This window comes from Teleopsis dalmanni, chromosome X, assembly GCF_002237135.1.
Source record: "Teleopsis dalmanni isolate 2A chromosome X, ASM223713v2, whole genome shotgun sequence".
NCBI classification, from domain to species: domain Eukaryota; kingdom Metazoa; phylum Arthropoda; class Insecta; order Diptera; family Diopsidae; genus Teleopsis; species Teleopsis dalmanni.
In genome coordinates, this window is record NC_051848.1 from 51,518,872 (window position 1) to 51,533,258 (window position 14,387).

Consider the following 14,387-nt stretch of genomic DNA (forward strand, 5'->3'; position numbering starts at 1 on the left):
TTGTTTATAATTGTAATATATAATTTTCATGAATGTCGTATAGTGTAGCATAAAAATTCAATCAAACAATTAAAATTATATGTATACAAATGTATATATAGTGATTGTAGAGATTTATTTATAAGAAAATTAATTGTATGGTTGAAAGTGTTTCACAGTTAAAATTTATTGCCTATTTTATTTCTAATTTGTTGTCAATAAATACATATATGTATAATACATATACATTTTAAATATATTAAATTTATATATATTTTATTTCGCATATATTTTGTATTGTTTATAGTTTATATTGCATATATTGTATATTGTTTGTATTTTATATTGTATATATTTTTTATTGCATATATTTTATATTTATATTTATATTACATTGTATCTATTTTATATATATATATATTTTATATATATATATATTTTATATATAGATATATTTTATATTTATATTATATTGTAACTATTTTATATATATATATATTTTATATATATGTAAAACATATTGTGGTAATAGTATTATGCTCTTTTCTTTAATCAACATAATTTAAAATGACAGATGTAAATTTTGTGACCATATAAAAATATATAGGATTTAAAATGTATTTAAATTATTTTTGGTAGCTAGGTGTGGGCTGACATATATCAGTGAATACTAATTATTTTAAAAATTGTTAAACAGTTAGTATATATTAATTATTGATATATATTTAATTACTAAAAATATAGTTTTTAAAGCAAACTATGCTGACATTGTGGTATAAATAAATTTAGAATTAAAACTAAAATTAAAAATGTATTTCTTGGTAAAATATTGCTAGTAAATATGTAAAATTTTTAAAACTTTTTAAAATTATATATATTAATGTATGTAATTATTAAGATATTTGTGTTGCATTTTTTAAACAATTAAATACATAGTACCAGATGTAGCTTCGTGATAGTACCGGTAAGATGTGAAATATATTTAAAAATATGTATTACTTTGATAATATTAATTTCTATTAAAAAACTTACTAACAAATAGTTATACTAGTTATACTAGTTATACTGTGTACTAAATGCACATAGAGGTTAATTTTATAAATTTATTTAACTTGGATTTCATATTCTTTACAAACGGTATTAGCTTTTATATATCAAATTATATGTAGTTAGATATACGTAATCAAGTTCTTTGAAGCTCTTGTTTTAATTGATAAGTATTTAAAACTGTTATTTTTATAAATAAATATAAATTAACTATAATAATTCTGCAACATATAAAAGATGATTGATATAAATGTCATATTTTGCTAATACTACTACTGTTAAATGGGAGGTATTGCAATTAATCAAGATCCTTAAGAAAGGGGGTTCTTAAAGTGTTGAGTCGTGGCCGTGCATGAGCTAGACAAAGACTAAAATAATCTTAATTTATATTGCTTTTTTAATACCATAAAGTTTAATTAAACTCTAGTAAATCGTTAGAAAATTAAAACTGTTGAAGTAAAATGGAAATTTCCTTGGGTCCACTGATGTACTTTGTGTATGATTAACTTGTATGGAAGACAATTATTTGTTAAATATCAAAATTTGTGTATATCTGCCACTTTTAGGACTGAGCTTGAATATTCTCTAACTAATTTTTGTTCTTTAGAGACAATATTAATTTAGTGAAAATTTTCCCTATTTCTACCTCCAAAGAGTGTCTGTTATATACTTTTATACCAAGTATCGTAAAGTATCCTATAACCGTTTTTAACTGTGAAGTGAAGATGAGTTATAATTTTATGATATAGGTTTATAATAATTTTATGATTTCAGCGTTGGCAATGAAAAATTATTTTAAACAGGTGTTTCCTACCAGATGAGAATAAAGTTATAGAGAATAGATTTTTTGTGATTGGAACTTAAACTCACGTTATAGTGTCTAAAAAGTTACTTATTATTTCTTTGAGGGATTGAACATACAACTACAGCCATACTTTTTAAAGAGTAACTGAAAGAGTAACCCTATTAAAGTAAATAAACCACATAATAAATAATATTATTTCCTATTCAAATAATATTACTATAAACCAAGTGAATTCCCTTTTTAAAGATATTAATTTCGCAGTTTAGTTTGGAACTTCATTTGTCGGTACTATTTTGTGATCAAACTTCATTTGTCGGTCCGAGTAAACAAAAATAAAACAACAGAAGGGAACTAATAAAGTAATCCAGCAAGGACTAAGGGTTACTTTCATAGGATTTCGATAATTGGAGAAAGTGATAAAGACAAATGAATCATTTAAAAGCTAAGGTAAGAAACTATAAGAAATAGCTTCATGTGTAATAGGAAAATAGGTTCATTTTAATACAAACTATATAATAGTAATAAATAACGATGAAGCGTTGGCATTAATTTACGTCTAGACCTATTTTTTTAATTGCATGAAATACTTAATATACAATAGGTTTATTCACTCTGTCTTGCAAACTCATTACAAGGTGCACGAAATGCATAGATTGCGCTAGCATGCATTGGACAACAACGAAATACATGCACAAAGTTTCTTGCAATTTCTTGCAATCTTACTAGACTTTAAGTAATGTATATATGCTTGCAACGAAACAAAACAGGGGAAAAAACAGCTGTTTTGACATTTGTTGCTTCTCATTTAGATGTGGTAAGAACGACTGTTTCATTTTGATATTGCAATTCTGCAACAGAGGTGTTCTCGCACTCTTGCAATTTAAGTATACCATTTTTGCATTTAGTGCACTTTGCAATGACTTTGCAAGACAAAGTGAATTCCCTCAATATATTACGTTGTGCTGTTGCATTCGACAAACAAATTTATTTAATTTTAAAAATCTTAATGTAAAATATAATTGGTTATTTATAAGAATTCTGCATTTGATCAATAAATGTTAGTAAGATGTAACATGCTATGGCAATGATTATTTTTATAGCAATTACTTTCAATATAGGCTTCATCCATTCAAGCATTGGCTTACTTTTTGCGACAGGTTGATTGTCTGAAACTATTGCATCTTGGGGTTTGCTGGCAGTGTTACCGTTTTTGACCAGTGGTTCAGAAAACCCATCCTGCTTGCATAGAAATAAAATATATATTAGATATTAGCGTAATTGAAACATATGTTAATTACATTAACATGATGCATTTGGAGCTCAGCATTAACATTAATAGTTTCGTCAATTTCAACTGATTTGTCAGCTTCCATTTCAGCTGGATTCTTGGATCCTGGATTATTCATGCGAACTTTTGGCATGGCCCCTTGCTTGAGGTAATCTACGAAACCAAGACTTTTGTAAAACTGAACAATTGAATTTTTTCTTTCCTCACCAATATCTGTCTCCTTTTTATCCATTATAGAAGTTGCTTAGAATCAATCAAATTTCTATTTACACAATAATCTAATTTAGTATATAGAAAATAAGGCTTTTTTTCAAATGATCGATATAATAATATAATCAGAAAAAAAATGGTTTAAAACTTTCTGTATTAGTTTAAGAATAAAAATTATTGAAATAACATTACTAAGATATTATTTATGTTGAAAATTGTAGCCAACTAAGATGTATTTTGAACACAAGTTGCATTCCAAAGTGAATAGAATTTTTTAAAAATAGGTATTAATGCTGAGACCACCAATTTCGTTCGTACGTAGATCTGCTTGAATTATCGTTGATTAACTACATACTTCTCATAGCATTTAGGTAGTTCCTTAAGAACTATCCAGTGGAAAAGATACAAGACTTTTGGATAGCCGTCTTTTTGTTTTAAAAAAGTCGCATGGTAACAAACCAGGTGAGTACTGAAGAAAGTTAAAAGTTATAATGTGATTTTTAGTTGGAGAAGCAGTCAGAATTGTCTGTCTACAAGACGGTTCATTATTGAGAAACAAAAGACTTTCTTTTACGTGATATTCTGGTCATAGACAACGAATACGATAAACTGAGTCTTTCAAATGGCTATATAAAATTCTCAATTAAGGTTTTGGTCCAGCCTTGTAAATTGAGCCGTGCAGTTCGTGAGGTCAAATAAGCATTATTTTTAGTTTGTATTTCTCCAAATGAGATATTTTGGGATTCGAAATAAGAATTTTGGAATTTTGTGATTCATCGTCAGTTATTTAATTTGTAAGATATTTTAGATGATATTTTCAGAATATTGAATTTTTAGTAATGTTTAGATGTTAATTAAACACAATTTTCGGTAGGCCAAGTATTTGATCTAAATGCTATAAATCAATATGCACTAATCCAGTACGATAAATTCTAGTCAAGATATTGACTGGATTTTTGTAAAATCATGCAAAGTTTTATCAATTAAAATTTATTATTAATTAATCTATTAATTAAATGTAATAATCCAATTCTTTGAATTTCAATAAAGAGTTTGACTGATCTTTGATGAAATCATCTAAAGTTTTAATTTCTTCGTATTTAACAGTTTTGTTCTACTCTACTCTACTCTACTCTACTCTACTCTACTTTAAGTTGCATTCATTAACTTTAATAATTGCCATAAACTTGGTTATTTCGGTAGAAATTAAACATACTATTTTTTGTACCGATAACCAAAATATTTTGTCATATTACGTCTGAATTGATTTTATTTCCTTTCTAATGTCATGAAATTATGACAGTTCATCATGAGGAAACTGCATGTAATTGCTAATAGATGGCCTCACTATAAGCACCTTTGTTCATAAACTTCTGTACTTTGTAAGTTTTATTTGACGGAAAATGATATCGATTCATGAGGACGCGATCAATAGCTAAAGTACAGATAATTCGGGCATTAGATGAGAAAACATCAGAAACTTGATATTAAGTAAAACATTTTTATAAATAATATCTTATTTTTAACTACTTTCGTTTGTATTTCAAAAAACCTATTCCTGTCAAAAAAGATACTTTACTTTTTGTAAAGTTAGGTAATACCAATTTTCTACTGCCTAATTCTGATAACGTTTATAGTGTATTTTCTTTTCTCTATTCAATTGAATACCATTTCGTTTCCTTGATGAGTTTTCCCAATATTTAGATGGATGTTGATAGAGGTTATTAGTTTATCTATCGACATCATTTTGAAATTATAAAGTCCTGTGATAGTTAGAGCAAAATGTGGCTTACACCCCCCTTCTTCTTCTCATCGTCATAGCTTTGGCAAATATATTTTCATGTGTTTTTATAATTTTTTATTTAGGGCTTAACTATGTGTTAAGAGCATATACGAGGCCAAGGCGGGCATGAAGGATAGCAAAATGAATTGAGGACTATATATTTGAATATTTATTATTAATACATCATGGCAAAATTAAATCACCAATAAAAATATAGTCGATTCAGAATTTCTCATCCCTTCCAAGTAAATTTCTGTCTACGAGCCAGGTTTAGTAGCTTATTTTACTTCCTCAGTTTTAAAGCCATCCACCTGAATAATGAAATGTATAGTGAGGTTAGTTTAAAGCTTGGAAAGATTGAAATTCATCGATGTTCATTATGAACCTTATAAATAAAAAGCAAAGTTCATTACATATGATTAATTTTAATTAAGTTGTGGAAAGTATACGAATCAAGTTAAAAAAGAAGTAAGCTGTTTAAGTGAAAAATTTATTCTGAACTTTTGTTAAAATAATAGGTTAGTTCCACAAGTAAATCACAAGTAAAATTTACACGAAAATACACCAAAATTTGCTGGCGGAACGCACTTGTGTATACACAGTGTTACTCAAATTTACTACAAGTGGCTCGTTGAACAGACCCAATAGTACCTCCAAGAAATCTTATCACTAAATTTAATAATATAAAATATTTTCAGTCAGCAAAATTAATAACGACTTCTGGTGGTTAAGCCATAAACTTTGACTGCATCCAACAGATAAGACGTTGTTCTGGTTATTGTAGATGGCTCCAAAAAAATGGAATTAAGTTAAGCGGTTTTTTTCACAAGTTAATTTTTGGTTAATTGTCGTGGCCTAGTTGTCCTTAACAGATACAAATTGAAATAATTGTACATTAAAACACAATTTTAATTTAACTTTAAATAAATTAACATAAGTAGAATATTCCACGGTCACTAAACCAGCATTGACTTCAACCCTCAACGGAGAACGCAGTTTGAAAGAATCTATATTTGTTGAGTTTACCCTCTCGCAGATTATTTGTTGAGGTCATTACTTTACATTAAAAGCCAAACAATTCAATCGGATAAATTAGCACAAAAAGTTCGAGTAATTGGAATTGAAATTGTTAAAAAGGGAGGCTAATGAAAGTTAATGTAAAAAAATGGAATTATATTTCTTCCCACATGCTCGCCAATAAGATTTTAAATTAAGTATGAAATCTATAAAAGTCATTATTCTATATATATAGGGATGCATTGGAAGTAAACAGTATTTGTAGGGAAAAGATATTTGAGGTGAGGCTATCTTATGGCAATTATATGCATCGGAACGTCAACTAATCTCTATATACATCTAATATGGTACATCTACCTTAACCTTTTCGGCAAATGGATTTAATTTGCCAATTTAAGCAGATTTAAGCAGATTTAAAAATTTGGTACATTCTGAATGACATCCCGTTTGCAGATCTGAAATACTTATTTCATATGTTTTTATTCGCAGACTGCCATTTAAAAAATTCATCATCATCATCCGTGACTATACACTCCATATAGAACATAAGCCTGTTTAACAACATCCTTCCATTCTTTTCTGGTTTTTGCGTTTGTTTTCCAATTTCTTATGTTCATTTTTTCTAAATCCTGCTGCACATTGTCTTTCCATCCTGTTCTTGGTCGTCCACTTATACTGCTGGTTCCTACTTCTTTGTCATAAACCTTAAGCGGTACTCTCATATCCGGCATTTTTATAACATGTTCAACCCATCTTAATCGCTGCTAATTTATAAAGAAAAATTTGTTAATTGTATCACCTTCAGCTAGCCGTTCTAGCTTGCGGTTGCATCTTGTACGATATATCCCGTTTTCTTTCACTAGGTCAAATATTGCCATTTTAGAAATTGGTATACCTTAAAGGACATCTCGTTGACGATCTGAAGTACTCTTTTAATATGTTTTTAAACCCATACAAATTGCTGTATTAAGTCAGAAGTAGTCATATTTTGAATAAAATAAATCGGTTTGATTAAAAAAACTATAATTTATTAATAAAGCATAAAATCGCTGTTTACTTTAAATAATTGAAAAATGGAATTTCTAAGGATTATATATAAAAAAATTGATTTTTAATTACTTCAAGAAATTAAAATAAGTAAGTTAAGAAATGTTGTATTACACGTAGTCAAAAAAGTATCTTTAACCTTTAAAGTAGGTTTTATTTAACGCAATAGTTATAAGCCAGCATTTTTTAGTCTTTAGAGAAATTTATTGGTACTTTCTATCAAATCCTACAGATTAAGTTCAACGGATGCTCTGCTCACACATATGGCAATTCTAGTAAAAAGAACAGTTGGGTTAAAACAGTGCAATGCTTACAACCACTTTTCAAACACAACAACCTTAGCGCGAAGAACATAAAACAGATCTATAGCCAGATAATTAGACCAGCATTATTTTATGGGTGTGTCGCGTATAGCAAAGCTGCCGACTCTACTATACAAAAGTTATAAGTTGCTCAAAGTCAGGCTCTCCGAAGACTCTTGCCTTGGTACATCCGCACAAACGACATGCTAAGAGATCTTAGAATAGACCCAATCAAAAAATACATAAGGGACAGAGCCCTGAAGTTATATGCGAAAACTGACAGGTTATCCTACTTAGCACTATCTAATCTTAGAGTAATCACTCTCCACACGGGGAGGTACGTAGATCTTAGATCAATCACTAAATAATCATAAAGCTTATAGGGAATACATAAATTAGTCAATGAGATGGGTGGGACCCTGTAGTACCCCCAGCTATCAAAGAGTAAAAGTGCTCAGTTGCGCTGACTCGAAAAAAGGATCAACATCAACATCTAGTAAAAATACTTATAAATGACAGGCTATCTAACTAAATTGGCATCTAATCAGTCAGAGATCTACTTATATAGATTCTAGTGTTGGTAGATAGACAGCATATAGTAATCGATAATGACTACTCTTGCCAGTACTGTCCTATCGGAACAGAGCATCAGTTTAATCTGAATCTGTGGGCTTCGACAAGAAAATGGACTCTATGAAATTACTAACTCTGCGTAAGGGAGATTCTAACTCTGTTGAATTCAAAATTTCATCTCAGTCTTTTTATTTTACTTACTTAAATTAAATATAAATAACAACAACAATGCTTGCAATTAAATGATTTAATTACAAAACAATCCTTGCCTTAAATGCGCAGTACAAAATAATCATTTAAATTACGTTTAAAATAGCAATGATTGTAAATTGAAAATAAACGACAGAAAGGGAAGTGACCCTGTGGGATAAGATGAGACAATTGTTTGAAAGGTCTAGTTCAAGAGTACTCTTTTCTTTCTACAGAAAAATTTTTATTAAAAGTTGAGACTTTGGCAAGTACATATAATGAGTACATATGAATTCACAAGTGATTAATAGAAAACAATGCAGATTAACGGGGTGGAATAGTTATAGCTGATTATAAAGTAACATTTCGATCCATCGGACTTTATTTCAAACTTCATATTTTAGTCGTACGTGCGAAACATAAGAGGAAGATGTGGAGGATTCGACATAATTGTTAAAGGAGTTAATCGAAGTTGTAACGTCTGTACGTGAATCAGTTGTGGCTACAAGCCAACGTTTGTTTTGCAACACGCGTGCTATAAAAATATATCTATATAAGGAATATAAATTTTTGGAATTTATTTATCGACCTGTTTTTTTATAATCGTTTTTATATATTTTTGAATCCGGCTGTAGGTCACTTTTTGTAAAATAATTCGACGTTTAATATTTTTTGTTATATCATCGTCATCATCAGGATCACCATCTAACATAAATTAATATTACTAAAACTATATCTACGTCATCCTCTTTATTCTATTCTCTATACTGCAATATAGATGATAGAATAAAGAGGATTCATATATTCATACGGTGGTATATAATTTATTATTATTGATTTTTTTTTAATTTTAAAATTTTATTGCCAAAAATCTGGCCATTTAATACAGACTAGTTTAACACCAATCAAATTGAATGTACAATAAGATAACTTGAGCTCCATGTTATCATATAAGTTGAACTAGTTTCTAACTTAAATTAATCTAAGATAAGATTAACTTACTTAATACGGTAATTTATTTAGGACCTGTGGTGTTTAAAGGTGATATCTAACAACTTAAAATGGTCTTATGTTATTTTATATTAGATTATTATGCTAATCCTCCAAGGTTAACTGGTAACTGTATCGAATATTAAAATATATCTATGTAATTACGAAGCAAAATCCCAAACGGAAGCGGATTACGAGAAAGCAGCAACGGTAAACCAACTTTAAACTATTTGAGTGCTGTGGCAAACCATATAAAATACAAATTCCTATTAGCATTTAGATTTTGTGGTTATTGTTGAAACCCAATATTAATAAATTTTATTGTAAGGAACTCTGCCTGGTAAGTGATTACGTGGTTAGGGGTCTTAGATATAATTTATTTAGGGAAAATTAAGCTACTGAGTTTAAATCTTCAAAAAGTAAATCTCAGTCTTGATTCATTTGTGTTACATAAAGCAAACACACCCTTTTAAAAAAGAATATTTAATTTACTAGCATGATAATCAAATGTAATTCGGTAATAAGATCACTATGAATAGTTCTTTTTTTCTAAAGAAAAGCCAACTCGCGTACATATGGCTGTATAACTTGATTTTTACCAAATTGTATTGAACTATTCCATTGATAATACCTAGTAGTTCTAAAGCTGAGTCAACTCGTTATTACCTCCAATATCTCAGTGATTGGAAACGCAGAAAATAAACATGTTATTATTATTATTGTTAGGGGATGTGGCACTGCAACCGTCGGGTCAGTGGCGTAACTACATTTTTTAGGCCTGTAAGCAAATTCTAACTAAGGGGCCCCTATCAACATACTAAGGGGCCCCTCTTTTTATACTCTTTGCACGAAAAATGTGAAAACGGTATATAAGATTTGTCAAGATTTTCTTAACGCATTAAAGGAATACCAATACCAATACCATTAAGTATATATCAGTACAGTATATATATACTTTTTCACTTCAAACTACTCTCTCAGCTTTTGAACTCTTCGAATGAAACTTTACACACATACTTTTAGCCGACCCTGTTCACCATTTGATTTGATTGAAATTGGACGTCTATTTCTTGTAGCTGTGATATAAATTTAACAATCGGATATGAGGTTTCTCCATTTTTAATAAAGGTATTCATATGGAATTTGGTGTATACAGTACTGATATTTGCAAAAGACAACGTACATAATTATATTCAAATGGGTTTAAATCTAGATATAGGTTCCATATAAACTCTCGATTAAGACACATATTTTTCTTAGAAAAATTTTTTTATTTTATAAATATGTAGGTTTAATATTTTATTTGAAATACATACATATTATGTACTTTAAATTTAAAATTTACGTATCTTTTATAAAATGCAATATGAAGTTATTCCAACAAAAAACGTTTACAAAAATTTATAGTGGGGCCCCCTAAATTCGGGGGCCCGAAAGCGTTGCTTCCAGTTGCTTCCCTGTAGTTACGCCACTGCGTCGGGTGTATTATGGCCCCTTCTCGGTTTAGAGTAGGTCTTTAAGTCCTGTTGCGTCAATAAAAAATAGTATAGAACCTACTTTACGCAGTTGTATTGCCTTTTCCGTAAGAATATACATTACCAGGAGCCTATTCCGTATGTGCATTAGCGCAGGGTTCTAAATAAACTTGTTAAACTGCGTCCAAATCTAGTTCAGAGACTCATTGTAATAAAAAATGGTTTTAGATTTGTTTGGGATTTTACTCTATGGACTAAATGAACTTGACTGTCTGACAATATAGCAGAAACAAAACATTCAAAACGAACTATAGCCTTCTTTATGCCACAAATTCTGTTTAAAAGTATTACTTACGTTTGAGAATAGTTCGATTTCCCACAGGGAAGCAAGATCTTCTTCTCTTTTTGTTTGCATTCTTTTTATAAATGTTGTTGTTGCTTCGAATATTTTGTGGTAATTGTTGTTGCTTTTTGGTCGGCTTCAATTAAACGATTAAACATAAAAAATCAATGCCAAAGCACTTCCATTCACTTATAATTGTTGCTATTGTTGTAGTTGCCGTTCTGAATGTTTTGTTCGAATCATAGTTGATGTTGTTGTAGTTGTAGTTGTTGTACTCTTATTATGTTAGCTTCAATTAACCAATAAAACACAAAATCAGTACAAAAGCACGAACAGGACTGAATTTTAAAGTTCTCTTACGCACCAAAACCCTACTTGTGTTTTTATTACATTATGTCTATATATACATGAATATATACATATGTACAGATATACATAACATACATATATAAACATTTTTTTTTGTTTTATTATTTTGTTAATTTTTAATTTTTATGCTTTTGTGAGGGTGACTAACTGACTGGCTGGTTGGTTGGTAGGTTGGTAGGATGTGGATGGATGCAAGCTTTAAGTTATGGTAAAGCGTTCAAATTCGCACCATTGCGTTCATCACAGGTGGCATTGCTGGCGCTCTCAACCAAGCTGTCGGTTGTGTGTGTTCATGTGTATGTATGTATGCTTATATTAGTGTTGTTTGTTGGATATATCAACAGCGCGCAGTGCTGTGCGTTTCGTTTCGTTTCGTTTCATCGTCAAAATCATCGTTTCACTTCAGTGAGTGGTAAAGTGATTTAAATGCGTCCTTAATAGGATAAAATTGTCTGATTTGTGGTTTTGTAAACGATTTAATGCGGTTCTCAACTTGGTGTGTGTTTTCAGTCTCTGGTGGCGCTGTGCGTTGCTTATACACAGAATATTATGTGTGTGTGCATTTATCTGCTCTTTCATAAAGTCCTTTGTAATGTACCCAGTTAGTACTACCCAGCAGTGTCCTGTTTTTTTTTTTTTAAATTATTTATTTAGTTTTTTTTTTTGTTGGAACTTATTTTTCAATGGACTCACGTGGGCTTATTCATTTGTTCACTCGCTTGTATTTAAAGTATATTACAATTTTTTTTTTGTTTTTACTTTTTTTTTGTATCTTTTGCATCCCGACCGTACATCTCGCCATATCATGAACTTCACACAATCGAACAGCGTAACTCGTCGCCGTCAAGTGCAGTCATTGGAAGGCACAAGATGAGCATTTAGTGCGTTTCGATGGGAATTGGACTTTTTGTGTTCAACACGTTCTAATAAATTTTGATTTTAAATAAAATCAAAACCTTAATGTGTACCCGTAGCTGTGCTTGTGTATGTGTGACGCAAAGGCGGATTAGGGTGGTGGAGATAGCACTTTGCCAATGTAGGTAGGAAAATTTAAGTTAAATTTACAGTAAAAGGCGGAAGAAGTGCGGAAGTTATGCACTTGACATATACGGAAAACGTTTTCTCTCACATTGACAATTAAATCATTTGAATTGTAAGGATAAAAAGGATGTGGTTAAGTTGGTATAAATTAATTTATTTGTATTGTTTTCAAAACGAAGCTTAAATATAACGGAAGACGGAATTTTATGTACAGCATCAACTGGAACCAGCTTCAAACTGCGGTAACTTTGAGACTGGTAGCAACATTACGTTCATTTTGTCCTAAACATAGATTAAGGCAAGATTTAATCTTTTTTAAACAAAAATTTAGAGATCAGAATGCATTATGACTAATATATATCTACTGTGCATAGACATGACTTTTTTAACCCTATCTATCTATGGGTCTTTCTCATATTTCAGTAAAGATTGATCTTTTATGTTCTTCAGTTTATATGAAAGAGTCATTCCTATGCACAGTAGATAAATTTTAATCATAAAATCTATCTACTGTGCATAGAAATGTAAAAGAGTCATTCTAAAGACCCTATCTATTTATAGGTATTTCTTATATTTCAGCAAAACTTGATCTTTGTTGTTCCTTAGTTTATATGAAGGCATAACAATGCCAACTAAATGGTGAAGCTTTTGTCTGCCAAGAGCTGGTTATTCAGAAAGCACGTATAGTAAGCTATCATACTTATCTTATTCAGCTTATGCGTGCGATACTTTTGCAATGTCCTGAGAGGGATAGCATCCTTAATCCTACCCTGCTTAGCGATAATCATATGAAATACAGTGATAAAAAGTTTGGAATTGGACTAATTGGGCGAAAAGCTGCGCAAAAGATCTTTCAGATCGCAGTGAATGCACAGTCTATCCATAATAATAAAAATAATATAGTGATAATGCCATATTTGAACAAAAACTACAAATTTTGAAACCTTCAAACAATTCAATGAGAAAAAATCTTAAATTTCACTAACCATGGAATCTAACAAGCTGTTAGGCAGCTGTATGCAAGTTGTCCGCGTTTCAGTAAGAAAAATCTAATCTAATTGAAATGCCCGTAAAAACATTAGTCCTGTATTAGGTTTGTTAATTGGTTACAACGGATGAAAGAACCATGTTTGGTCCATGCACGAATCTTTCGTTTAATCATTCGTGTCAATGTTGTGAAGAGATCGATGAAAGTGCCTTACATCTGCTTTGTTACTGACAGCGCATGCGAGAATGTGATTTATTATTGTAGGGCTATCTTTTTTTAAGAATCTTGACCTACTCCACGATCTCTCTCTAAAGAGTATTATAGGTTTTACCAGACGTTCAATGTCGCCCAAATTTTTTATGTGATAACATAATGGGCCAGTAAGTCTTAGTGGATCGCCGGTATAATCTAACATAAACATAAACTTCTAACATAAACATTTTTGGCTGATATGGTCAGCCCTGTTTCTTTCGCCCTGTATAAGCAGTGATGTTTTTTTTTGGAAATATATCTTGCATTTTATTTATCGTTAATTTATCGGGTTGAATTTATACTGTGTTTTGAAGTTTGATTTTATTATTAACTAACATAAGCTCCAAATTGCTGTATTAATTTATTTTTATTAATTTCAAACTCTGAATGGGTACGACTTATAACATATATTATTCTGTTTCTTAATAGTATATTTTCGTACTAAACTTGAATTACAAATAGAATAAATTCTAAGAAAAATAACGTATTTCAAAATACAATCTTTTCTATTTCAATTTCATACAACATATAGATTTCTTAAATTTTTCTTACTTCTTCCATAAAGAATTGCATTTATTATCAGTTCATAAAAATTCAAAATAAAGTTATCACTCAACTATCATTTGTCAACTTAGGAAGCGTTTAATAAAATTGGTCACAACCCAGATCCTTGTCATATTTTGATATAC

General features: G+C 30.0%; 1 protein-coding gene across 1 annotated transcript; it reads right to left on the reverse strand.

Moving 5' to 3' along the window:
- Positions 1–2,775: 2,775 nt before the first annotated feature.
- Positions 2,776–3,475, reverse strand: LOC119662230. The gene is made up of 3 exons (XM_038071807.1): positions 3,327–3,475; positions 3,130–3,272; positions 2,776–3,067 (listed from the first exon to the last, which is right to left on the reverse strand). Exons 1-3 carry the CDS (start codon positions 3,349–3,351, stop codon positions 2,855–2,857), a joined length of 381 nt encoding a protein of 126 aa, XP_037927735.1. The 5' UTR covers positions 3,352–3,475; the 3' UTR covers positions 2,776–2,854.
- Positions 3,476–14,387: the final 10,912 nt, after the last annotated feature.

Coding starts and splice junctions, on each gene's coding strand:
- LOC119662230 (XM_038071807.1), bottom strand. CDS start 3,351: ATGGATAAAAAGGAGACAGATATTG. Junction 3,273..3,326: donor TAAAAAGGAGACAGATATTG/GTGAGGAAAGAA, acceptor TTGGTTTCGTAG/ATTACCTCAAGCAAGGGGCC. Junction 3,068..3,129: donor TCCAAATGCATCATGTTAAT/GTAATTAACATA, acceptor CTATGCAAGCAG/GATGGGTTTTCTGAACCACT.